This window comes from Gopherus flavomarginatus, chromosome 7, assembly GCF_025201925.1.
Source record: "Gopherus flavomarginatus isolate rGopFla2 chromosome 7, rGopFla2.mat.asm, whole genome shotgun sequence".
Classification (NCBI taxonomy): Eukaryota; Metazoa; Chordata; order Testudines; family Testudinidae; genus Gopherus; species Gopherus flavomarginatus.
In genome coordinates, this window is record NC_066623.1 from 20967719 (window position 1) to 20993650 (window position 25932).

A 25932-nucleotide genomic window follows, 5' to 3' on the forward strand; every position below is an offset into this window, starting at 1 on the left:
AGAAGGCAGACTTCAGCAAACTCAGGGAGTTGGTAGGTAATATCCCATGGGAAGCAAGTCTAAGGGGAAAAACAACTGAAGACAGTAGGCAGTTTCTCAGCGACATTATTAAGGGCACAAGAGCAAGCTATCCCACTGCATAGGAAAGATAGGAAGTATAGCAAGAGATCACCCTGGCTTAACTAGGAGATCTTCAAAGATCTAAACATCAAAAAAGAGTCCTACAAAAAGTGGAAACTGGGTCAAATTACAAAGGATGAATATAAACAAATAACACAAGTATGTTGGGACAAAATTAGAAAGGCCAAGGCACAAAATGAGATTAAACTAGCTAGAGGCATAAAGGGCAACTAGAAAATATTCTACAAATACATTAGAAGCCAGAGGAAGACCAAGGAGAGTGTAGGACTGTTACTCAATAAAGAGGGGGAAACAGTAACAGAAAATGTGGAAATAGCAGAGGTGTTTAATGACTTCTTTGTTTCAGTTTTCACCAAGGTTGGTGGTGATAGTGAATACCAGTGAAAATGAGGTAGGATCAGAAGAGGCTAAAACAGGGAAAGAACAGGTTAAAAATTACTTAGACAAATTAGGTGTCTTCAAGTCACCAGGCCCTGATGAAATGCATCCTAGAATACTCAAGGAGCTGAGTGAGGAGATATCTGAGCCATTAGCAATTATTTTTGAAAAGTCATAAAAGATGGGAGAGATTCCAGATGACTGGAAAAAGGCAACTATAGTGCCAATCTATAAAAATGGAAACAAGGACAACCCAGAGAATTACAGACCAGACAGCTTAAATTCTGTACCTAGAAAAACAATGGAGCAAATAATTAAGCAATCAATTTGCAAACATCTAGAAGATAAGATAAGTAACAGTCAGCATGGATTTGTCAAGAACAAATCGTGTTAAACCAACCTGATAGCCGCCTTTGACAAGGTAACAAGCCTTGTGGATAGGTGGAAAGCAGTAGACGTGGTATATCTTATAGTTATCAGTGGTTCACAGTCATGCTGGAAGGACATGATGAGTGGGGTTCCCACAGGGATCAGTTCTGGGTCTGGTTCTCTTCAATATCTTCATCAGTGATTTAGATAATGGCATAGAGAGTACACTTACGCAGTTTGCGGACGATACCAAGCTGGGAGGGGTTGCAAGTGCTTTGGAAGATAGGATTATAATTCAAAATGATCTGGACAAACTGGAGAAGTGGTCTGAAGTAAATAGGATGAAATTCAATAAGGACAAATGCAAAGTACTCCATTTAGGAAGGAACAATCAGTGCACACATACAAAATGCGAAATGACTGCTTAGGAAAGAGTACTGCAGAAAGGAATCTGGGGATCATAGTGGATCACAAGCTAAATATGAGCCAACAGTGTAATGTTGTTGCAAAAAAAGCAAACATTCAGGGATGTATTAGCAGGAGTGTTATAAGCAAGACACAAGAAGTAATACTTCCACTCTACTCTGCGCTGATTAGGCCTCAGCTGGAATATTGTGTCCAGTACTGGGCACCACATTTCAGGAAAGATGTGGACAAACTGGAGAGAGTCCAGAGAAGAGCAACAAAAATGATTAAAGGTCTAGAAAAAACATGACCTCTCAAGGAAGATTGGAAAAATATGGGTTTGTTTAGTCTGGAAAAGAGATGACTAAGAGGGGACATAACAGTTTTCAAGTATGTAAAAGGTTGTTACCAGGAGGAGGGAGAAAAAATGTTTTTCTTAATCTCTTAGGATAGGACAAAACCCAATGGGCTTAAATTGCAGCAAGGGACATTTAGGTTCGATAATAAGAAAAACTTCCTAACTGTCAGGCTGGTTAAGCACTGGAATAAATGGTCTAGGGAGGTTGTGAAATCTCCATCATTGGAGGTTTTTAAGAGCGGGTTAGACAAACACGTGTCAGGAATGGTCTAGACCAGTGCTTCTCAAAGTCGAGCCACCGCTTGTTCAGGGAAAGCCCCCGGCGGTCCAGGCCGGTTTGTTTACCTGCCGCTTCTGCTGTGGTTCGCCGTCCCAGGTCAGAGGGGGCTGTGGGAAGTGGTGCGGGCCGAGGGAAGCGGCACTGGCCGCCCTTCCTGCAACCCCCAGTGGCCTGGAGCAGTGAACCGTGGCCTGTGGGAGCTGCGATCAGCCAAACCTGAGGACGCGGCAGGTAAGCAAACAGGCCTGGACCGCCAGGGGCTTTCCCTGAACAAGTGGCGGCCCAACTTTGAGAAGCACTAGTCTAGACAATCCTTAGTCCTGCCATGAGTGCAGGGGACTGGACTAGATGACCTCTCAAGGTCCCTTCTAGTTCTGGGATTCTATGACTTACTGCATGTCTGTCAGCTGCCATTAGTTCCTTTTTGTATATGTAACTAGCTTCTGTTAAGTGTATTAGCGCACAGGGTTTTCTGTGAAATTTGCTGGTTAATTTGTAGTGCATTGCTATCAACTCATTCAAATGAGTTCCCATTTACAGACTTGTTTCTAATGGTAGGTAAGTACACTGAACTAGATTTTAGACTGTAAGCTCTTTATGCAGTGACCTGGAGCTCTTGCCTGTCAGTAAAATGCCTTGCACGTACCTGGCATTTATGTAAAGAACACAGTGCAAATGCTTATGATTTAATGAACTCTCCATGGAGTATGAACTGCCAGATGATTTTTTTAAAAAGTAATTGGCCAATCATGGCAAATAAATTCCTTTCCTGCTAAAAAGGGATGTTTGAGGGTACGTCTTCACTACCCGCCGTATCGGTGGGTAGCAATCGATTGTTCGGGGATCAATATATCGCGTCTCATCTAGACGCGATATATCGATCCCTGAACGCGCTTATATCGGTTCCGTAACTCCACCAACCCCAACGGAGTTGCGGAATCGACAGGGGGAGCCGCGGACATCGATCCCGCGCAGTGAGGACGGGTGAGTAATTTAATCTTAGATACTTCGACTTCAGCTACGTTATTCACGTAGCTGAAGTTGCGTATCTAAGATTGATTTTCCCCCGTAGTGTAGACCAGCCCTGAGTGTGGATGTTGGCTACTGCAATGTAGATTTAAAAAAGTTATTACAGGTCTGTTGCATCTTACACGCGTTTAACATGTGCAAATTCAGCTTTATGCGGTTGGCAAAACAAAAAAAGAAAAAACAATTTAAATACTCTTCCTGTAGTGCGGGCGATTCTGCCCACCATTACACTCAATGTAATTTTGACTATACGTGGTTTTCGCTTTACGCACTGACCGCGGAACGTAACCCCTGCGTAAGATGAGACAGACCTGTAGATGCATTAAATGTAATTCTCTTCAACTGCCACCAGGGAAATAGTAAATGGGCTTAATGTAGAAGAAGAAATGGGTGGACAGGAAAGAGATGCATGCCTGCTAGTGGAGAAAAGCCTGTCTGCGCCTAACACACTGGAGGAAGTCAGGGAAAGTCAATCTCCCCACCTTAATTCTATCAAAGGCAGGAGACTGCTAGAAATGACCAACTGAGCAGAGCTTTGTCACTGCTGCTAAACTGCTCATCTGTTACACACAACCCTTAAATTAAAAACAACAATAATTTGAAAGGGTATGTGGGGGAAGAACCCTCATTACAGGCTCTTTTTGTTCAATTCAGTTCTTCTATATGTTCAGCATCTTATGCTGCTTCCCGTCTGTCCTTCTGCTCCCACATGCATGATTCTCTGGTGGACAATGCCAGCATCACAAAATTGGAATGAAAGACATTTGATGCCACTTGTTTCAAACAGGCAGAAAACACACAGGGTGTATGTCCCTTGGTCTGTATTTTATTGTAGCTTCAATCACAAGAGACTCTAAGCTGTGAACATATAATTAAAAATCTTGTCTAGTAATAAAATCCTGCTCAGTGCAAAACCCCCCCTCCCCAAATCTCCAATTTTCTACATGTGATTTGTAGGTTTATTTTCCCAAGAAAATCTAACCAAGGCAAGTAATTGACTTTGAATTAAATTTTGAGCCCATCAATTCGTGTAGAAGCTGGGGTTTTCAGACATCTGTTTGTATTACTTCATTGGAGGTTCATACGTTCTCTGATTGCATAAATATTAAGAAGTGGACTGTCCTACATTAAAACAGGAATTTAACAAGAAAGAAGGATCTGTACTTTGAGAGATAACAGCTTGTGCCTTTCTGGTAAGACATTTTGAAGCTGTTGACTTAAAATGTACACTGTTCAAACCCAGTATGGCACTCCATTCTCTAGCTGGTATATCCCTCTACCTATTCTTAGTGCAAACCGCTTTCTTCAAGGAATGCACAATTTGTGACTGAAATTTTATCCACACTGGTGTTCTGCTGACCACAAAGAGTCTGATTTTAAGTTTAAAGGGTGGTGTAGACCTGTGGACTCACCCCTGCGGCACCTCCTGCTGGTGACTTCTGGGAATTAGCTCATTTCAGCTCTGGAGCGCCCTCTGCAGGCCGGTGATCCGCTTGTCCTCTGGCCCATGTCCCTCCTGGACCCCAGTGCCCTTTTACATGGAGTTCTCCCCCCTGGCACTAACCCCTTTCTCTCAGGGTCTTCCCTCCCCGGGAAACCCCCACCCTCTATCCCCACCTCACCTCAGTATATGGAAACTGCCAGTTATTGCTAGCCCCTGCGCCCTGGGGCAGACTGCAGTATCAGCCTACTCATCACTGGCAAGGAGAGTTTATACCTGCTGCCTTGTCCTACCCCTGGGCTGCCCTCTGCAACCCTTAGTACCCCTTGGCCTTCTGCTAGGCCGCAGCCTGGGCTTTCCAGGCTAGACCTCCCCAGCTCCTCTGCCTTTCCCCAGCCCTGCTTCACTCAGGTACCGTGTCTAGCTTCCTGCAGCCAGGCCCTTCTCCCTCTACAGGCAGAGGAAGATACTGTCTGCCCCTGGCTTCTCTGCCTTTATGGGGCCAGGTGAATCTGTTTGGGGTGTGGCCCGAGCTGCAGCCACTTCCTCCAATCAAACCAGCCTAAAAGCTGCTTTCTCCGGCCACAGCCCCCTCCCAGGGCTGCTTTTAACCCTTCAGGCAGGAGCAGGGGATCACCGTGCTACAGGTGGTTTTCCCTCCCCTCCCCTTGCTATAAAGTATTTATTACTTTGAATTACTATTCATACAAACATAAAGGAGCCAGCTAATATGCTTTTGAGAGAGAGAAAGAGACAAAAAAAGTAAACCGGTAGCTAAACTGCTTGCAGCCTCCAACAAATCTTGCCCACAAAACTTGGCCCCCATTAAGCTCCCCCTTCCACAACAGTAAGTAAATAGGCTTTTTGGTTTACCTAGAGGCTCAAGAGACATAGGTTATTTTGGACCAAAGTGAAGGAGCAGGAGTTGGATTGGTTCTGGTGCCAGCCCGTTAAAATCGATAGGATCCTAGTTTGTACAACCCCACAGATCATGACTGTTTGGGATACATTTTTCCAAACAGTGTGTGAATTTAGCCCCATGGCTTCCACTGCTGTCCAAGGCAGACTTAATTGTTGTCTGCCCCATTGACAGCGTAGTACATTTCAAATGAAGTTGTGCTGCTGATGCAGGTCACATGCCTGGCCTCTCTCTGCCTCAGCCATGTGCTTATATACTTACATAACACACACTCGAGTAGTCTTGATCGATTGATTCATCTTCCCCTGCCCTTCCCGCACATAGAGGCTGTCAGTTCTGAATCAGTTGCACTGCAGCTGTTCATGATTCAGTTGTGTCCCCACCTCCAAAATCACTTTATCCTTAAATCTTTTACAGGAAAAGAACTCTGTAAACCACGAGGTAACCCGGCAAGTAGGAAAGCTGTATTTTTTCCCATTAATTTAACTATTAACAGTTGTTCATGTCTCTTCACCCCCGCCTCCCGGATTCCTTACATATTGTTTCTGAAAAATTTAGTGGGATCGTAGCCTTTGTATACATAAAGAATAAGATGATTGAAGACCTAGTCACAGCTTTATTTAGCTTCCTCCACTGTGTGTTCCTCCCAAAGCATTTTCCCCCATCTTTGCCAAAACACTGTTTAGACTGTGTGTAAATATAAAAGAAGTACGTTTTAAAATCCTATACCATGTTGGGAGCCAGGCCTCTGGAAGGAACGTCTTCCTAGAGGCCTCATTTCCCCTTCTACTGTGGGTTTTGTGGCTCTCTAAAGACATCAAAAGCCTTGCATTGTGAAGTATGGTGCTTATCTGGTTATCCATCCCAGTTGTTTGGACTGAAATAGTACTATGACTTAAAAAAAATAAAAAATAAAAAGGACTAGATTCTTTCAAGGTCTGACTACACAGCACTTGTAATTAGTGGAAAGACGCTAGAACCATTGTGAAGAGTGAAGCTTCTGCAGCAAATTTAACAAAGGCAAAGACAAATAGCAGGGTCCTTCCATTCAGTGTAGCACTTTCTTGGAAGAGTTTAAAGCACAAATGGACTGGCGTGCACTCAGTTCAGCTCTTGCAATGTCACTTTGGAGTTGAATGGTGTTCCTGCTTTTCAGCTGTGACTTTACGTGCATAAACCAATCTCAATCTCTCAGCAGTTGAGCAGCTAATATTGAAAGCTCTGTTGCTTTTTACTGAGTGCACAGAAGACAAGGAAGATAGGGCTATTCTTGTCTCAAGGATCTTACAACCAAACTTAGACAAACACAGTACGGTTCCACCATAAAATCATATGGTGCATACACAGATACATTCAGGGATTTGACAGTGTGGCTCCTGAGCGTGTCTCATGAATTGGGCTTTGTCCAAATTTGCTTTTTGAGGGTGGAAAAGGAATTAAGAGAAATTGTATAGCAATATGAATTCATCCTGGGCACTGAGTTTTATAGAGTTTCCATAGAACAATAGAAATGCAAGCCATGCTGAATTACAACTCTTATTTTTTAAGTCTTTTAGTTGTTTTACTAGCTAGTCTCCTGGTGCGGTGTAGTGATGGTTTGACTCTGTAGGGGATGGGTTGGATTTCCTGTGTCCGATGGACAACACAATTCTTTCCCTGTTCCTATTCCTGTCTGTGCTGGAAGCTATGCACCGGTAGACTCATTGGAATGGTGTGCAAGCTACAGCACTCTTTCCGTGGGCCCCTGCATCTCAGTGATGGAACAAAATTAAAACTGCTGCTGCGAGGATATTAATAGGGAATGCATTTCATTCTCCAATTGCATTAAAACCCATTCACATTGGAATGACATGATCACGAGTTATAAGTGCCCAGTGCACATAACTTAGTACAGTTGGTAAGAATAAAGGTGCTTTGCTAGAAAACAAGACTCTATTAGAGAGTAATGGGAGTTACTCTGAGGCAAAAGGGCAAGAGAACAGACTATTTACATGTTAATGAGTTCACCAGAATTGTGTGTTCCTACCTTTATTCTCTGTGCAAAATCAGCATAACTATTTGCTCTTTCAGACCAACTACTTCAGTGCAATCTTTATTTTTTTAAATAAATCAAAACATAAAGCATTGGTTTGAGAAATAATCAGTTGACCAACAACACTACAATATCAACTTAGCTTATTTGCTCTAGAAGGAAAGGAATGTTTATAAGCCAGAGCTAATGGATGGCTACAAATGGCAAGGAGGAAAGTAATTTTTAAATCTGTGAAAAATACTGCAGCTGTGACAATTTTTAATATAGTTAAGTGACTGACAGAACCGTAGCATTAATAGGTAGAATTTATTCAGTGTCCTGAACGTTTATCCCTGACTGTTAACTTTCTATCCCAGCAGCCATTGGGACTGGTACATGGAACTGATAAAAGAAACAATAGCCATTTATTCCAGTTTTGCACTGTTCAAACTTTTGATCACTACCAAAAACTGCTGCTTTGACTCCAAGTTTAGGAAGAGTGAATACAACAGAAAAACCCCAACCCTCTCCCTAAATTAGTGTGAACTTAAAAAAACCAATGACAACGGTTAGTAAAAACATATATGATGACTTCTTTTCTATATCACATCAACTAAGATACTTAGTGATGCATAGCTTTGCTATGCTGGCCTTGTATGAAAACGAATATGCCTTGTATATACAGTCTATTAATGAGCACATAGTCCAAAATTGCTGACTAGATTTATTTATAGTAAGATTAGCTGCCTGACTGTTGTTAAGATGTTTTTCTTTAGCCCATACCCAAAGGTTTCACTTTTCATCTATTTTGCATCCCTTATTTCATTACTTTCAAAACCCAACAGACAGGCCATCTTTCAAAGCATTCTAGTTCATGAGCATGGCCTTCTGAAACAACACACCAATGGACGTGGGTGTCAACAAAATGTGATAGATGGTGACAAACTAAGCACTTTCCAAGGCTTCCATCTATCATGCAGCTGCTTTCATCGCTTGCACACAAAGAGACTCAAGAAGGCATTATCGTGTGGGCCCTGCCTTTTCTCCATCTCTCTCTCTCTCTGCCTCATTGATTCCAAGAATTTGCTACTAAAACATACTCATTGACCAGACTGAGTGGGTGAGTTTTTCCATGTGCTTCCACTGAGTTCAGTTTGTGCTTATTTATATTACAGTAGCACCTTGAGGCCCCATTGTGCGAGGCACTATGCAAACACATAGTGAGAGGTAGGGTCTGCCCCAAAGAGCTTTCAGTCAGAACAGACAAAAGGTGGGAGGGGAAACAGGAGGCAAGGGTAGGTAAAGTCACGGAACCAGGAGTAGAACTCACTCCTTCTGGTTCTCAGTTCTGTGCCCTGTTCCGAGATGATACTGCCTTCCCTCATGGTCTGTCCCTTATTTTGGAAATCCAGCCTCCCCACCTCAAAATCCTATGCTGGCTCACATTTTTTCCTTAACAGCTGAACACGTTTTTTTTTGTTACCTCAGCTATGCAGAGTGATAACAACAGTTTGTCGAGTGAAGAATTTTCTCATCAGCTTCAGGACCAGGAAATACTAATCAGCTGCTTTGAGTTGAAATATTTCACTTTCAGGTGACAAAACTGAAGTTGTTGCGTTAAAAAAAATTATCTTGAAGAGTAGCTGGGGTTAGGGGCAAAACATATTGAGCTCAGAGTTGATTGTGGGGACTGGGGCAGAAGCAGAGGAAAACTATCCAATGTATTCTACAGGTTATGCATGAAGACAAAGGGTGTTCTAAGATCTAAGAGAGCAACAGAAAAACATAGGCTCTGAAGAATAAAGAAATGATTATACCTGTCAACATTATCCCAAATTATACAAGGCTCTGATTATTTTTGGAACAGTTAGAGGGTGTTTTTGCAAGTTTTCAAACTGGGAGGATGAAAATAACCCTAAAAATATGCAGCCATGCACTGACAAGAGATTGGTCCAGTGTGCATTTTAATGCAGAGTTCATATATAGGTGTGTTAGTTAATTTCTGAATAATCTCTCATGCAAGGGAACTGCATAATGCCAGCTTTATATGGTGTTCAGCAACAACCATGGCAGCCTTCTGTTCCTGGGGAGCATAGAGAGAGTTGGTGATGTTTCGTGATACAATGGGCTACACAGCTTACTCCAGGTTGATGGAGCCCGTGTTGATGATGAAGAAGCCACTTCTGGTTGGTGCCACTCTAGCCCCATTCAAGGTGGTGGGTCGGGGCTACAAGGTCAGTCGCCATGTAGAAAGAAGAGAGAAGGACTGTCTCCTCCTCCCTTCCCTCCCCCAAAAGCAGGGCTATTTACGTAAAGCATCACAGTCTCTGCCACACTGTGAGTTTGGAGGTAGACTGGTTGTCCCAAATGCCTTGTGATACTCTGTGGTCATCTGTAGTTCATGAAAGACTTCTTTGCTATAGCTGTTTTTCACCCTTGGAATAGCCGCCCTTTATTCATCATTTTCTGTCTTTCAGCTGCTGATGCTCGTGTGACCAAGGAATGTTCAGTTAACCATGATAACTTGGGCCCGGGGTTATTTTCCTTTCAAGGCAGCCATTCTTTTGTGTACTGTTTTTTAATGATGCAGCTGAACTGTGCGTTTGTATGAGCTCCTCATGCAGATAAATTGTTTTAATTTTAGAGGAACAGCCATGTGCAAGTTTGTTACTTGAGGACACATCTGGAGACAGGAGACTAGACTGGTGTGGAAAAATAGTGAGTCTCAAGAGAAACTGCTGAAATATTCTTAATTGGTGGTATTCCACAGAAGTAGTTTTGCAAACATTGCCGTTAACAAATAGACTTCTTTGCAAGGAGGAGAAAGGTTTGGAAGACCAAGAAAAATTTGTTTTTGGTCTTTGACTTGAAGTAAGGCCATGTCTACACTAGCGAGCTTACAGCGGCACAGCTGTACCAATGCACATAGCCGCTGTAAGATCTCTTGTGTAGCCGCTCTAGGCCAATGGGGGAGAGCTCCCCTGTCAGCATAATAAAACCACCTCAACGAGCAGCGGTAGCGATGTCATTGGAGAAGCCCTCCCGCCGCCATGGCACTGTGTACGCTACCACTTATGCCGGCAAAACTTATGTCGCTCAGGGATGTGGTAGTGTAGACATGGCCTTATGTGTTCACTGCGCCAAAAAAAAAAAAAAAAGGTATGTTTTTACGGTGAACGAGAACTCGAATTAACCATCTCAATGTAAAATCCCAATGAAGACAAAGCACAGGCAGTTTTTGCCTTGATATTGCTCGTTGTGGTCAACCTTGTATTGCCCAGCTGGGATTTACCCTGACTTGTTATATTAAGGTAAAAACTATAGTTCACTGTCCTCACTAGGACAGCAATCTCATTGTAAAAATACACCTTTTTTGCAGTGACGACATAGCCAGTAAGGGTGTATGTGTGAGTGTGAAATAAGAATTTCAACACAATCACACTAATTTTCATTAACCTTTGTGCTATGGTAGATGACTTCATCCACCATTTCTTAAAATTTCATAAAGAAATTCAGTCTCATAGCAAAAATTTCACATTTTCTAGGTTCCATTATGAATGCAGAAGCATCCCTTAAAGAGGTCACTTTGTCTCCTCGCATATATATTTATTTGCAAGAGCTGCACAGATTGTTTCCAAAACCACTCAACAGTCCCTCGAGTTTTTGTTACTAATGGGAAACTTGTCCTAGGTCAGTAGAATGGCTGGAAGACCCTTCAAACAAATCATGTCTTTGTTTTTTAGAAGAAATCATGTGAACTTCCGGTGATGCAAATCCACATGAATCGAAAAAGGAAGAAAACATTCACATTACCCTCTGCTCTCCAATGACCAAGTTATATACAGTTCTAGCTCTTACACTTCCAAAATGACTTACAAATTCAAAACTTCAGTTATAAGGATGTTGCTGTGAGGAGTCCATACAGGCATATGTCAGTTTACGTCTAACCATGAACTTGTAGCTTTTTTATTTTTTTCCCTATTCTTTTCTTTCTTTTAGTATTCTATGGCCAACATTACCAATTCAAAATCGCTGTTTAGACCAATTTTACCCAATTAAAAGTGGCCCGATTTTTTTCCAGAGAGATTGAACACCCTCAATGGTAGTTGATATCATTAAGGAGCTGCAGATCCTTAGCACCTGTAGAAATAAAGCCACACTTATTTAGGTCCCTAAACATAGATTTAACTTTGGGAACTGAAGTTGCAAAAATTTGACTTAACCATGTGTTAAATATGTGAAATTAACACTTCCTCAGAGACTGCTGTCATGTTCCTTTATTTTAAACATCGAAGCAGTGCGCTAAAAAAAATTTATTGCAGATTGTATCCCTTTGTCTCAAGAGATTATATAATCAAGATTTAATAAATATTTAAAAGAAGTTCTGCATTTTATTAGAATGTTTATTTCATTTCTGCTTAGAACAGCAATGGAAAACTTCCCTTCCACTCTAACGTAAGTTACGAGATGCATTTACGGACAGCAGCATCACGTGTCCTTTGTTGGTAGCTGGCATTGCAGGGTTGCTATGTTTTCATTGGACCGCAGAAATAAATCATGGCAGGATTTAGCCGTCTGGGGCGAAAGGAGAGTTTCTATAATCTAGTTAACTTTTAAGGGGTGCGCTAAACATTATTGTATTGTCACAACCTTCCCGTCTGTTGGGGTTTGTGAGGGATCCTGATAAGGGGCCACCATAACATAAGGTGCCAAGCTCTTTGGAAACCTCCTTTATTATTAAACAGGGTTGTGGCAGCATTTGCCGAACAGTTTACTGTGAAAGGAGAAAGTTCTAACGTTTCTGATAAACCCATTTGATAAAGCTGTGCCCATAAAGATAAGGTGGTGGCGATAAGCATGTTCCTGGTGTAGTAAGTATTAACGGACACGTTTCATACTGCACTTCATACTCAGCATTTATTCTCTGAGCACAATGGGAAGGCCAAACTTCACTGTCACAATGAGCTATTAGCCCCTTTAGCACCACTTACCAGGCTGGGCATTGTTAATAATCCATCCATTCCCTTTTCTCCTGTGGTGTGTGCTGTGTTCGTTTCTGTGGGTATGCCACCAGCAATAAGAACCTGCCTCTGATCGATATTCTGCCTGTCTTGCAGTTACACAGTCAAAGGTGCATGCTTTGGACTTTCCCCAACTAAGCTTCCTGGGGCAGGGACAATCTTTGTGTTCTATGTTTGTGCAGCGCCTGGCACAAGGGGGTCCTGGTCCATGACTGGGGCTCCTAGGTGCTCTGGCAATACAAATAATAATAATATAGGAGTGGTGCCTTACACAGCACCTCTGATTTCATTCCACCTCAGCATTAAAGCATGACCTTGGTTATTCTCAGTCACTGGTACCCAGCAAGTCGAAGGTTAACTTTGATTTCCAGGACCTGCTTCTCTTCTTGCTCACTTTAGTGATTTCAGTGGAATTACTTCAGATGTCCTATAAGTGAAGGGAGAATCAGGCCTCGGGGCTTCAGGACAGCAGCAAATCATCAGACCAGCCCCCATCTTAGGTTTGTATAATGGACAGCAGCAGCTTTTCATAGAACAATACAACAATAGGAGTGGTGGTGAAGGTGTGGTTGTGGTCTGCTAGAATCCCTAGTGTTCTGCACAAATGAGCTAGAAGGGTTTTATTTTTCAGATTAAAACCATGAGAAATATATGGAAATGGCCCTGTCTGTCCGCACTATGTTTTTGAAATACAAAATGTCTTGATTATAATACCTCTCTAAAGGTCAACGTAACTTAAGAATTAAATTGACTAGACTTTTGAAAATAGGCTGAGGTTTTAGATGTGGTATGAGTACATATTGACTTGCTGTAGAGTACATGGGTCTCTGTTAGAGAAGTTTAATTTTGCTTTAGCCCAGTTTATGTAGCTCTGCAGAATAGGTTCATGGAAATATAGAATTAAAGTCAGATGCCATTTCTTGCAGTGTATTTTCAGTGAGAAGTGTCTACCTACAAATTATATTTTCTTAATTTCAGTTTGCTTTGATTTACCTAGTTTATTTCCATGTTCCCTGAAGCCCTCTGTACTACTGTAAAACTTTCGCGTGTTCAAGAGACTAATGTAAGGGTCATGATGTTGATTAGTTCAACTGAGAAGAAAGAGAATGGCAAGCTTTATAATGCGGAGAGGGTGCCGATTGTGTTTTATGGTTCTTTTGCATACCTTAGTCTATTTTAAGAACATATGTGTATATTTAAGAATTTACCAATACCATGTTACCTAACTGCACTGAGTACCTCACAGTCTTTATTCATTCTCAGAACAGATAGGAAGATGCTGTTATCCCAGCTTTGCAGATCGGGAACTGAGGCACAGAGACTAAAAAGTGACTTGCTCCAGGTCACACGGGAGGTCTCTGGTGATGCAGGAAACTGAACCTCATTCTTCCAGGTGCTAGGCTAGTGCTGTAAGCACTGGACAAAGCGTTGTTATTTACTCTAAGGCTTTTATTCTAGAATGAAAATGTAAAAGCTGCAATGAGATGCTGCATAGGACTGTAATGTAATTGTAAATGCTGATAGTTTTCCACCAACTCGATGATGTTTCTTGATGTCAGGTATAGAAAGAGGGGGCAAGGGTGGTGTATGTTTTAGAGAAGTAATACAAGGAATAAACTGAGAAAAAACAAAAAATGAGCAATATTGTGTGAGTAGTGCCTCTTCTGGCTCTCGGGGTAAATGGAATTTTATTCAAAATGGAACCAACAGGTGTTCATGTTAGGAGAGAATGGCATTTTAAATAAATTATCCATTCATTTCCTCTGGAGAGTTTCCTATTGTGTGGTCACAATGTGCTTTCCTGTTTTTAAAAAACAACTTAAAACAAAAAATAAAACCCTGGCCTATGGCAGGATGGAATGAGAGAAGTGTTTGAAGTGGGGGGATTTGTAATTGCTTTTCCATCCTTTGCACTGACATAACTGACACTCCCCTTTCATTCTGTCTCTGCTTTTGAAAGTTGTGTGATAAGTACATGTGGAGAAAATACTGTAAGATAACTCACTTATAAAAATGCTGTTCTAGTTCTCAGTTTCTATGAGTGTTCCCTTTGTTCACCAACTCTGTGCACTAGGAAAGCTGATGTTAAAGTTCTTGCAAAAACTTGTGGATTTTTCTGATGCTAGAAAGGAGAAGGTGAACAAAAGCTCTCCTTCCCACTCCCTACCAAAGTAAACCTAAATTGAGGGCAATATATTGTTTCCCTCCTGGATTTTATTGTCAGTCATTTGGAAAATACAGATCAGAGGATTATAGACTATAATTAACATTAGTTTTGAAAATGTTTTTGCCAGCCTCAGGGTAGGGTGGTACCTGTTGAGGCTGATTGATTGCATTGTTGCTCCAAGACACATTTTGAAGTTGGTAAATGTCCAACTCCAGCTTCTTAGTAAGAATGTTAGTTTTCTGACTGCCGTTGGTAGCTGCATTTTTACACGCTAGCTGCTGGTCTGTGTGTGTTTGTATCAGTGTCCCTCACTTTGCTGAAGGAACCAAAATCACATTCTCTCTGCAGCAAAATAGTTTGTTTAGAACATTTGGCGCTGCACGCATGGAGCGCCACCCACGTTACAACAGTTGGATCAGTGCCAGTAGCAGCTGTCTTCTGTATCTGGGCTTTTAAGGAGGAATGAAACAAAAATCTTCATTGGTGAGTGCAACTTAAAATTCTCAAGGGACTGAGCTGCTGTCCTTACTCAGACGATGCTCCAAGGGGAATTTTGTGTATATATTAGAGCATCTGACTTCATAGGAGATTAAAGAATTTGGTACATCCTATACGCAAGCCAAGAACTCAGCCCGTTTTAAGCGTGGCACTGTGAAAGGTTTATGCTCTGTACACCAATGGGCATAACTGATAACAGATTGCAGCCAGGTGGGCAAGGTGCACACACACATCAAATGGATTTAAAACCGTATGTGTTGCATTTTTTACTCTTGATCTCTCTTGAGGGCCTCCTCCTAGTCTCACGGACGCTAATGGCAAAACTCCTATTGACTTCAATGGGAAACATCTTGCCAAGAGCACCTAAGTGTGTGTCCAGCCCAGTAAATTCACAGGTTTTTAGTAATTGGAGCACAGGGGATTTGACAGGCATTGTTTATAGTGCAGCAGTTGCCACATGCAGTACCCCACTGAAGAAAACACAATAACCAGAGACCACTCTGTTTATCTGTTGGTTCTGGGCCTCTGATCTTTAATATTTAGGGCTTCATGGAAATGGCAGGAGCAGAATTGATTCCTCGTGAGCTGTGTCATGGTATAATTCCCCACTCTGAACCTTAGCGTCCAAAAGATGGGGGTACCAGCATGAATTCCTCTAAGCTCAATTACCAGTTTAGTACTTGTAGCGCTGCCACCAACCAGGAATTCCAGTGCTTGGTACACTCTGGTCCCCCCAAAACCTTGCCTGGGGACCCCCAAGACCCAGTCCCTCTGGATCTTAACACAAGGAAAGTAAACCCTTTCCCTCACCATTGCCTCTCCCAGGCTTCCCCTCCCTGGGTTACCCTGGAAGATCACTGTGATTCAAACTCCTTGAATCTTAAAACAGAGAGGAAAATCCACCTTCCCCACCTCCTTCTCTTTCCCCCTCCCAGACTCTCCCTGAGAGAGAAAGTAATCCTAACACAGAGAGAAAATTAACCTTTCCCTGCCCCTTCCCTCCTTTCTCCCCACCAATTTCCTGGTGGATCCAGACCCTGTCCCCTGGGATCTCACCAGAATAAAAAAAACAATCAGGTTCTTAAACAAGAAAAGCTTTTAATTAATTTTTACTGTTTTTTCTTTTTCTTTATCTTTGTAAATTTAAGATGGAATATGTTACAGGGTCTTTCAGTTATAGACACTGGGAATACCCTCCCAGCCTAAATATACAAGTACAAATTAAAATCCTTTCAGCAAAATACACATTTGAACTCCTTCCAGCCAAATACACATTTGCAAATAAAGAAAACAAACATAACCTAACTCGCCTTATCTACGTAGTACTCACTATTCTGGGCATATAAGAGCCTCTATCAGAGAGATTAGAGAGAAACCTGGTTGCGCATCTGGTCCCTCTGAGCCCCCAGAGTGAACAACAACCAAACACTAACAGCACACACACAAACTTCCCTCCCTCAAGATTTGAAAGTATCCTGTCCCCTGATTGGTCCTCTGGTCAGGTGACAGCCAGGCTCACTGAACTTGTTAACCCTTTACAGTCAAAAGAGACATGAAGTACTCCTGTTCTATTAACCCTTAACTATCTGTTTATGATAAACTGTAATCCTGTTTTCTGATATTCGCTCTTGTCCTTTGTCTTCCATCCAAGCCTTTTGCTTCCCTGGCCTGTCAAGCTGTTGTTATGTAGAGCATAGGATCGTTCAAAAAGCGAATGAAAGTACGGGGCTGTCATGGCAGTGCCCATTATATTTTCACTTGCAAAAAGGTGTCATGATTGCAGATCTCCTGCCAGCTCTTCCAAACTGAGTTTTTAGTATCATCTGATGTTCTCTTGAAAACAAAGGAATCTATTAGCAAGTGCTTCCCATGACACTCTTCCTGACACCAGGAGAAGCCATTGCTTACACCCAGGGAGGAAACAGCTTGAGGGAAAGTCCAATTTACAAAAAAAAAAGTCTCATATGGCAAAATATTTCAAAATCAATGTGTTTGTAGGTTTTATGTTTAATATAGCTGGCACTGAACATTCAGACATTTTTCCTTCAGTTTCTTTTTTGTGTCTGATTTTGTATCTTTAAAAAGGTGTATGAAATATTGATTACATTATAACCAGAACCAAAAGGAGGGGGAGATGGGAAGAACAGATGATCCTGTAGTTAACTTTTCTGTTGTTCTTTTGTATTCTTTATTGATAGCGTGACCAGATGTCCCGATTTTATAGGGACAGTCCCCATTTTGGGGTCTTTTTCTTATATAGGCTCCTGTTACCCCCCACCCCCATCCCGATTTTTCACACTTGCTGTCTGGTCACCCTATTTATTGGTATTATGGTAACACCCAGGAGCCCCAGTCATAGACCAGGATCCTACAGTGCTAGGTGCTGTACAAATGCAGAAGAAAAAGACAATCCCTGTCTCCCAAATCTTACAGTTGAGGCTCAAGACTGGAAGCAAAATTTATGTTCTATTCCCATCTCTGTTCCCAACTCACTGTGTAATCTGCACATAGTGCCTGAACAGGCTCTCATTGAAATCAATGTCAAAATTCCCAGGGACTAAAATGGTGCAGGATCAAGCCCACAAACTCTGGGCCTCCATTCACCTCTCTGTAAAATGTGGGTGATGATACATCCTTACCACGTGGGGGTTCTGTGAGGCTAACAAGAACAGTTATTGCTCGTAAAGCACTTAAGAGATTTTCAAACGGGGGAGATGTGGCATAAATGCAATGTCTCATGATTGTTTTGTAGTTCTGTGAAAGACACTTTGGCTCCTTTATGTGCCAGCTGCATCTGATGTCTGAATCTATATATGGTTTCAAGCAGAGCTTTTAACATTTTTGAAAAATGCTAGGCTTATGTGATACTCCAGATTCTAAATAACTTGGTTTATTTTTCAAAAGGTACAACTCTGCTGCTAAGAAACTGTGTGCATGAGTGTCCCATGGAAATCAATACTTCGTGCACCCTCTCCAGGAGCCCTGAGCCTAACAAACATTATTCCTTAAGGCAGTGCAGATCAGCTGAGGGGTTGGCTATTTGTTAATTGGCGCTCGGTTAGACACTCAGCCAAAGGTACTGCTGTTTTCCAAATGGAATAGAACAAATCTAGTAGGAATATGAGAGTGTTATTTTTTAAGTTTCCAAAGGTGTAAAAATAAAGTTGGACACCTAACTTGCAGAAAGTAGAGCCAGGTACAGCTGGGAGTAGAGCATTTTAAGCCCAGAAACTACAGGACCCCCCAGCATGCAATACTCCATTTTAATGTGAGTGTAAAGCCACTCACCTAGTTTCACAAACTGAACAAATGCAGGTTTCTCAGGCTAAATGCGCCTAACCATGCCGTTATTGTTTGTTTTTGCAGACGCAAGTCACCAGGCTCGCTCTGTGTCCAGCAGACCTTACTACACGTTGCCCAACAGCAGCCATGGAAGGCGCTCTGTCCTCACCATTGCGGAGCCCCCGCGTTTCCACTCCCAAGCCAAGGGCAAAAACGTCCGTCTGGATGCCCACTCCCGCAAGGCCACCCGGAGGAATAGCTTCTGCAATGGGGTCACTTTCACCAACCGGCCCATCCACCTCTATGAGAAGGTGCGGCTCAAGCTGGTGGCCGTGCACCATGGGTGGAGCGGGGCACTTCGCTTTGGCTTCACCATCCACGATCCATCACAGATGAGCTCTGATGACATACCAAAGTACGCCTGCCCCGACTTGGTGACTCGACCTGGATTCTGGGCTAAAGCTTTGCCAGAGAGGTTCGCACTGAGGGACAATATCCTAGGATTCTGGGTCGACCGCCATGGGAGAGTCTTCTATAGTATTAACGATGAGGAGCCAATATTGTTTCACTGTGGCATTAAGGTCTCTGGGCCTCTCTGGGGGCTGATAGATGTCTATGGAATTACCCATGAAGTGCAAATCCTAGGTGAGTGTACTTTCTCTGCATAGGCCTGCTCCTATGGATCATGCTTTCTGTAAAGCCAGCTGCATCTTCATGGAGGAAGCAAACATGGCACATTTTACCTGATGTTCCTAAAAACGGGCTTAAGCATGAACAATTTGTGAATGGCACCATGAACATTTCAGTATTGCCAGCAGCAGGGATCCAGGGAGCCCCAGGATTCTTAGAAGCTAGTGATTGGAAAGCTCTCATGAATCCTGTACAGTCCATCCCCTTGCCAGTGTAATGTAGCTCCCTAAAGTATATTTTCCAGTGCTCTGTCCACTCTGGTTCTAAACCTCTCGGGTAATGGCGTGTCCAGTGTTTCTCTTGAGAAGCTCTTCTGCAATCTAATAAATGTCACTGCTTATTCTGTAATTTCTTTTTCACTGATACCCAGCCTCAGTTTCCATTTTGGTAGTTAAAATCTGTGAAATCTATGGATGATGGGCTTAAAGGCCAGAAGTGACCATTATGAGACCACATAGTCTCACCTTCTGCCTAACACAGGGCAAAGAACCCTACCCTATAATTTCTGCAGCAAGCCTGTAACTTCTGTTGAGCTATAGCGTATCTTTTAGAAAGACACCCAGTCTCTAGACTTGAGATAAGTCACTACATCTTTAGGTAAGTTGTTCCTGTGGTAATTAACCTGATGGTTAAGATGCATTGTTTTATTTTTAGTCTAGCTTCAGCTTCCAACCACTGAATCTTCTTGTTCCTTCTTCTGTTAGATGAGCATTTGCTACAATCAAAAATTTCTTCCTCATGTAGGTACTTGTAGAGGTGACTTGATTACATGCTACACCTTCACTTGGATATATTAAACTTCTTCAGTCTCTTGCGATAAGGCATGTTTTTCAGATCTCGAATCATTTGTGTAGCTCTTTTCTGAAACATTTCCAATTTTTTAATCTTTTTTTTGAAGTATGAACATCAGAGCTGGACACAGAATTCTGATAGATGCAATGCCTCTGGGAGCTCATGTTCAGTTGGTTATCTGCCATGACCCCTAAGTCATTTTCAGATTCTCTGTTTTCTAGAATACAGCCCCATCTTATCAGTGTCACCCACAATCTTTGTTCCTATGTGTCTCACCTGGCATCTGGCTGTGTTGTAATCATTCTTTGTGCCACGTTAAACTGCATTTGCTCTGTGGACTATAGACCTTACAAATATATATTGATGGTGATCATGTTCCTTAGTAAACAGTCAACTTCTAGTCAAGTAAAACACACATAGTTTTATTCATCTTTCCTTCGACTCCTTTAAACGTTTAGTTTCAAGCTTGCATTTCCTTTAGAAATGTGATTTTTAATTTCTCTTTACAGTCCCAATTCTAGTTCTTAGTCAGTCCATGACTGGTTTGTACTCAATATTCATACAGGGTCCCAGTAAAATTTATATGATCTCTTCCATTTATTTGCTCATTGTGTCTTGCAGCACATCTCACTAGCGGGTTTCTCTTGATTACACTAGGCCAGGAAAACAAAAATATTTATTGTAAGTGTGCTTGCTTATGCTGCACTGGAGTGAAATAGGATGCTGCTTTGGAGCAGGGTACATCGGTGACTGAAGAGACAGTCTGTTGAATCAGGCTTCCTCTGTTCCTGTCTCAGACACCCAATTGTAGTGGTCCAGTGAAATGCTATGACTCATCCTCCAAGCGTGTCCTATTCCCCTTCCCCAGCCCCTGTGTCTGAGGCTGCAGTTTATATATTTTATCTCCTATCAGGGCCACTTAGAGCCTCTCACGTTACATTCCAGTGCTATCAAAGGGTTTTTTAGAAAGCACAGCACCTAAACACAAGAGAGGCCAGCTTCCATGCTTATCAGCCAGGGGACAGCAGTGTCGTCATTTTCTTTCTAAGAGTTTGGAAACCTTTTCTAAGCTTTGGGTCCCTTCCCTCCCTCCTCCCTCCCCCCACTAAACTCTTCCATTTAGACAAGAGATTTAAGGTCATGTTTCTCTTGACATAGTCTTTTGTCCTGTATTACAGGTGATATCACTTTTGGCTCAGTCAGCCAACCTAGATTTACAGCTCAACAGACTGTGCTCGCAAGCCAGAGCTGACTTATCTTTGCTCATATAAACAAGGCCATTACCATACATAAACAAGGCCATTACCATACATTTACAAAGCACTGGGCATGCTAGTACCTGATGTGATGTAATCTGCCAGTGAAGTGTTCTAAGAACATTAACATAAAACTTGCATGTTTCCCAGGTGCTGCTGGGCTATCTGCAATAGTGTATTATATCCCACCCTGACGTGTGGTACCAAAAAGCTGACCTTAACCAAGTCACTGGGTTCATCTGTGACTTCAGATTTGGTTTGCAGGGAGGCTTTTGAGTTTTGTCACTTTCAGTGGACGCAAATGTAAAAGAGGATTTGGTTGTTTTAAGCAGACTCTTAAATGAAGCTCCATAGAAGTGATGCATGTAACGTTCATGGATTATTTTAAAAAGACATTCAAGATTCAAGTGAATTTTGGGGTCGTATTTAAAACTAGCATGCATCAAAACTGAAGTTCAGCTAAAATCTACGTACAACCTCTTTCCCCACCACCAACCCCTTCCCTACTGATCAGCTGATTTAATCCGAATAGCCACAGCTTTTATTTTTTCTAAGAAGGTGCCTCTGATGTATCGAATGGGCACCAGATCAAATATTTTAGATTTGGCCAAAGTGATTAGTCCATCAGATACTCAGCGATGACCGAGATCCTTTTTGATATGGTACTTACTATATTACAGCAAATAATGCTGAACTATAAACAGCACTTCACGCAGTGCTACTGCGTGCTCTGATTGCCTGAAACATGTTAAGCATTATTATTCAGTTATCCCTAAATTGTAGCTACTATCCACGGTAGCACTGTAATATAATAATGGACAACAAATCTATTTAACCACTGACAGTTTTTTTTCCCTCATTATCCGTGTTGCTTTTTAAAGTGCCAGCGGTAGTTCTAGTTCTAGTTAGAAAAACAAAACCCTTTACTCTTGTCATAGTATATTTTGTTCACCAGTTCCATCCTGCAGTGGAGTAGTGGACAGAACAAAGGACCAGGGATCAGGACTCCTCTGTCCTGATCTTCAAAATGCCAAGTGCCCCACAAATCCCCTTGAAGTCGATGGGAGCTGTAGACATTCCAGATCTTAGAAAGGCAGGCCACTAAGCAACGTTCTCAGTTCTCGCTAGGTGATGGTGGGGAAACTGACTCACTAGGTGATGGTGGGGAAACTGAGTTTCACTTGGAGCAGGGACTGATCAGCACCTGTGAAATTCAGGCCCTTAATTTCTGTGCCTCAGTTTCCTCCTTTGTAAAATAGGAATAACTACCTCTCGGGAGCTTGGAGGTTAAGTGCGATGTTTTGAGATCCTCAGACTAAAGGTGCTGTAGAATGCAGCATGGAATTTCTCATTCATGACCATTTATTAATATGACAAAAGCCTCTGACAGCCAAAGCACAGTATTGTGACTTCACTGCCAAGTTGTCTGAATTAGTCTGTCGCTTCTGCTCATTTGGTCTCTGCACATTGGGAAAGGTCGCAGAGAGGGACTGGACAGAGGGATTTGCTTTGGGTTTAAGCGTTTTTCTCCTCCTCAATTCTTCCCATTATAAAAAGCCTCTCTTTAAGGCCTCTCTGAACATAGACAGTAAATGAAGGTTTCAGATGCCAAAGGGACAATTGTGAGAAGTTTCTTTATTTCAGTCTTACTTGTCGGCTTGGTTTACATGCTATGGTGTTTCTTTAAAAAGTGACAAATCGTCCTGTGGCACCTTATAGACTAACAGATGTATCGGAGCATAAGCTTTCGTGGATGAATACCCACTTCATCAGACGCATGTAGCCGTATGGAGTGGAAATCCATCTGACGTGCATCTGACGAAGAGGGTATTCACCCACGAAAGCTTATGCTCCAGTACGTCTGTTAGTCTAAAAGGTGCCCCAGGACTCTTTGTTGCTTTTTACAGATCCAGGCTAACACAGCTACCCCTCCGGTGTTTCTTTAGTTTGGTTCTTTTGGTCTGTTAACTAGGCATGCCAGTCTCACTGGATTTCCATTCCAAAACTGCAGGAATGGGGAAAGCTGGGAATGTAGCCCAAATATAGCAGCACTGTAGCCCCTCCATAGAATGCATCCTTCAGTGTTGGTATCATGAAGCTCTGAAGTGTCCTTCATCCTGTATCTGAGCTCTACTTATCGCCAGATTCTCTGTCCTTTCTGGAAGTAGCTGGTCCAGCCGTTAAGATTACGCTTGAGGCTTTGCTGCTTGGCCACTCAAAGAAATCACGCATCTAAGCCGAGGCATCCTGTCCTTTCCAACCACTGAACTGGCTCGTGTGTTTGCCTTCTTTGGTAAAAATCCAATAGATCTTCTCCTATAAGTAGCAGACAGCACGGATGATGCTGATGCTTTTCCATCTTTGAGAATGAATTGAATCATGGTTTGCTCACTCTTGTCTTGATGCCTTATGCATTGGATTTAGTCTGGGTTTTAATATAATTGTCTAAGAAGTAAATACACAGGCAGCAGGGAGTTGCGTCTGGCTGAAGTGCACATTCAATTTGTGAGACTTGAGCTTCTGTGATTTCACCCTGCTTTGTAAGAGGACTTTTTAAAAATCAAAATAATTTCCTCCTGTTTTAAATATATATATTAGGTGTAGTTTTCGTGACCAGCTCTTGACAGGAATCGACACACAATATCAACTTTGAACATTATCTTGGTCTTAATATTTCTGGGTCATTAACATCTGTTATAGTCAGTCTCTTGATAAGACAGTAGCAAATGGGAAGTGGTCTTTTGACAGAGCCTGTGACTTGCTCATATGTTTCAAAGCACAGTGACCTCTTTGTTAAAGCGAACACGTTTCTTTTTTTAAAAAATACTTTTTTTGTGTGTAATTTGTCTGTGTTCACATGTATTTTTCATAGTTATGAAATGGACTGTAAAATTAATGTATTATGCTTGCATTACCTTTTCCATCACCCTTATATGACTACAGGGTGGCGGGGGGGAGTTTGGGATGGGGGCAGGGTATTGGGATATTTCTCATTAAAGCAGATAGATAGAACTGGAGAATTATATTGTATAGAGTGTTTTCAAGCCTTTATACCCCTCCCTGATCGCAACTGCCTGTCTAGTTCACTGTGTCACCCTGTTTTTACCAGTGTAAGCACTTTTCACTTCAATGAATAAGATTTATAGCACTTGCTACTCTTGAGATAACCCAGGGATGAGCCATGTAGCTGACATCTGATTTCCATCATTGATGGTGGTTGCAGATAAGTTTCTCTAACATACTCCATCAGAAATCAGTGGCTGAACTCCATTCACTTTCTCACTGATGGTCAGTGGGCAGAGGTCTGCAGGAGAGCTAAATGTAGCTGACCCGTAGGGGAGAGTGGGGAAAGTACTTGAATCTAATGCAGCTTGTTCTCATAATTGTCTCACAGATAGCATGTTTGCAGAGACCATGACCTCCACCCACCTCAGTAGTGCACGATTGAGCACTTGCCTTCCTCAGAGCAGTCATGATTCCGCCAACTTCAATAACAATGAACTGGAGAACAACCAAGTGGTGGCCAAAATTGCTAACCTAAATTTGAGTCGGGTGCCGGGGCTTTCGATGGATAACCACATAATCCCCTGTTGCCCAAACAGACGGCAGCGTGCCCAGGGTGTGCCTGCCTTTCTGGATACGGATCTGCATTTCCACCCCACCCGCGGGCCTGATGTTACCTTTTCTCAGGACCGCATGGTGGCATGCACCAATTGGCAAGAAAGCAATAGGACTTTGGTGTTTTCTGACCGGCCTTTGCACATTGGTGAAAGCCTCTTTGTGGAAATAGGACTCCTAGGGTTGCCATATCATGGGGCCCTTTCGTTTGGCATCACTTCTTGTGATCCAGGTACTTTACGGACAAATGAGCTCCCAGCGGATCCGGACTTTCTCTTGGACCGCAAGGAGTACTGGGTGGTTTACCGAGCATTCCCAGTCTTCAGCAGCGGCGACATCCTCAGCTTCATGGTCTTGCCAAATGGAGAAGTGCACCATGGGATGAACGGAGTCAGCCGAGGGATGCTGATGTGCGTGGACACCTCGCAGTCTCTCTGGGTGTTTTTCACAATTCATGGAGTAATCAACCAGCTCAAAATATTAGGTAAGTGCAGCCTAAAAGTAATGTGAAGGAGCATGTGTCTTGTGAAATTTCACCAGATTGTGAGCCTCTCATTCGCACAATAGTAATGCTCCTGTGAGGAGGTGAGCACCACTGTGAATAAGCAGTTCACGATCTGATCCCTAGTGAGCGTGGTCAGCTCTGTCAAGCATGTAATAAGATGGGTGCTTGTGTTTATAAATGGAAAGAAATAACATAGGTGTATCCTTCACATGTAAGGCCATTGCATGAGACTTACAGTTTTACATGGGCAAATGCTAAGCTGTTTTGTATTTCAATACTTTTCACAAGAGAATCTTTATGAGCCCACTAGTCCTGCCGACGGGTATTAAACTTTGAACTCACTAGCACTGATGATTTTTATAAACCAACAGTGGTTTTAACGTATATCACACTGTTAGATGGTATCTCCCCAAAGACTGCAGTAACTCATTATCAGATGTCACACTTTAGACCATTGCTGTAGAATACAGCTGTGCTCTTTAAAAAGGAACGAGTGCTTTGGAGGTCACATCTTTCTGCTCCATCTAGAAGCAATTCGCTCAGTTAAATTGAGGCTCTTTCTAACTGTCAGCACTGCAGACTTACTCTTTCCTCTGCATATCTAGCTCTGCTATTTCTTCTGTGTGCCCTGGGTCATCAACAGCAACAGTGTTTCTTCAGCTGGAACTTTAAGTGGCAGTTTCAGTTGGGATGCATGAGGCAGAAAAAAATGACTACGGCTTATTATTCTCCAGCTAGAGTGCCTCTAAGCATATGTCTACACTATAGCCTT

The 25932-nt window shown here is 42.4% G+C and overlaps 1 protein-coding gene across 1 annotated transcript in view; it reads left to right on the forward strand.

Annotated features, from left to right (window-relative positions):
* The window catches only part of NEURL1B (neuralized E3 ubiquitin protein ligase 1B), a 54100-nt gene that overhangs the window by 20725 nt on the left and 7443 nt on the right, over positions 1 to 25932 (forward strand). The window contains exons 2-3 of the mRNA XM_050962704.1: positions 18384 to 18944; positions 24432 to 25139. Coding sequence (XP_050818661.1) covers positions 18384 to 18944; positions 24432 to 25139 — 1269 coding nt within the window. The remainder of the gene's footprint in view (positions 1 to 18383; positions 18945 to 24431; positions 25140 to 25932) is intronic.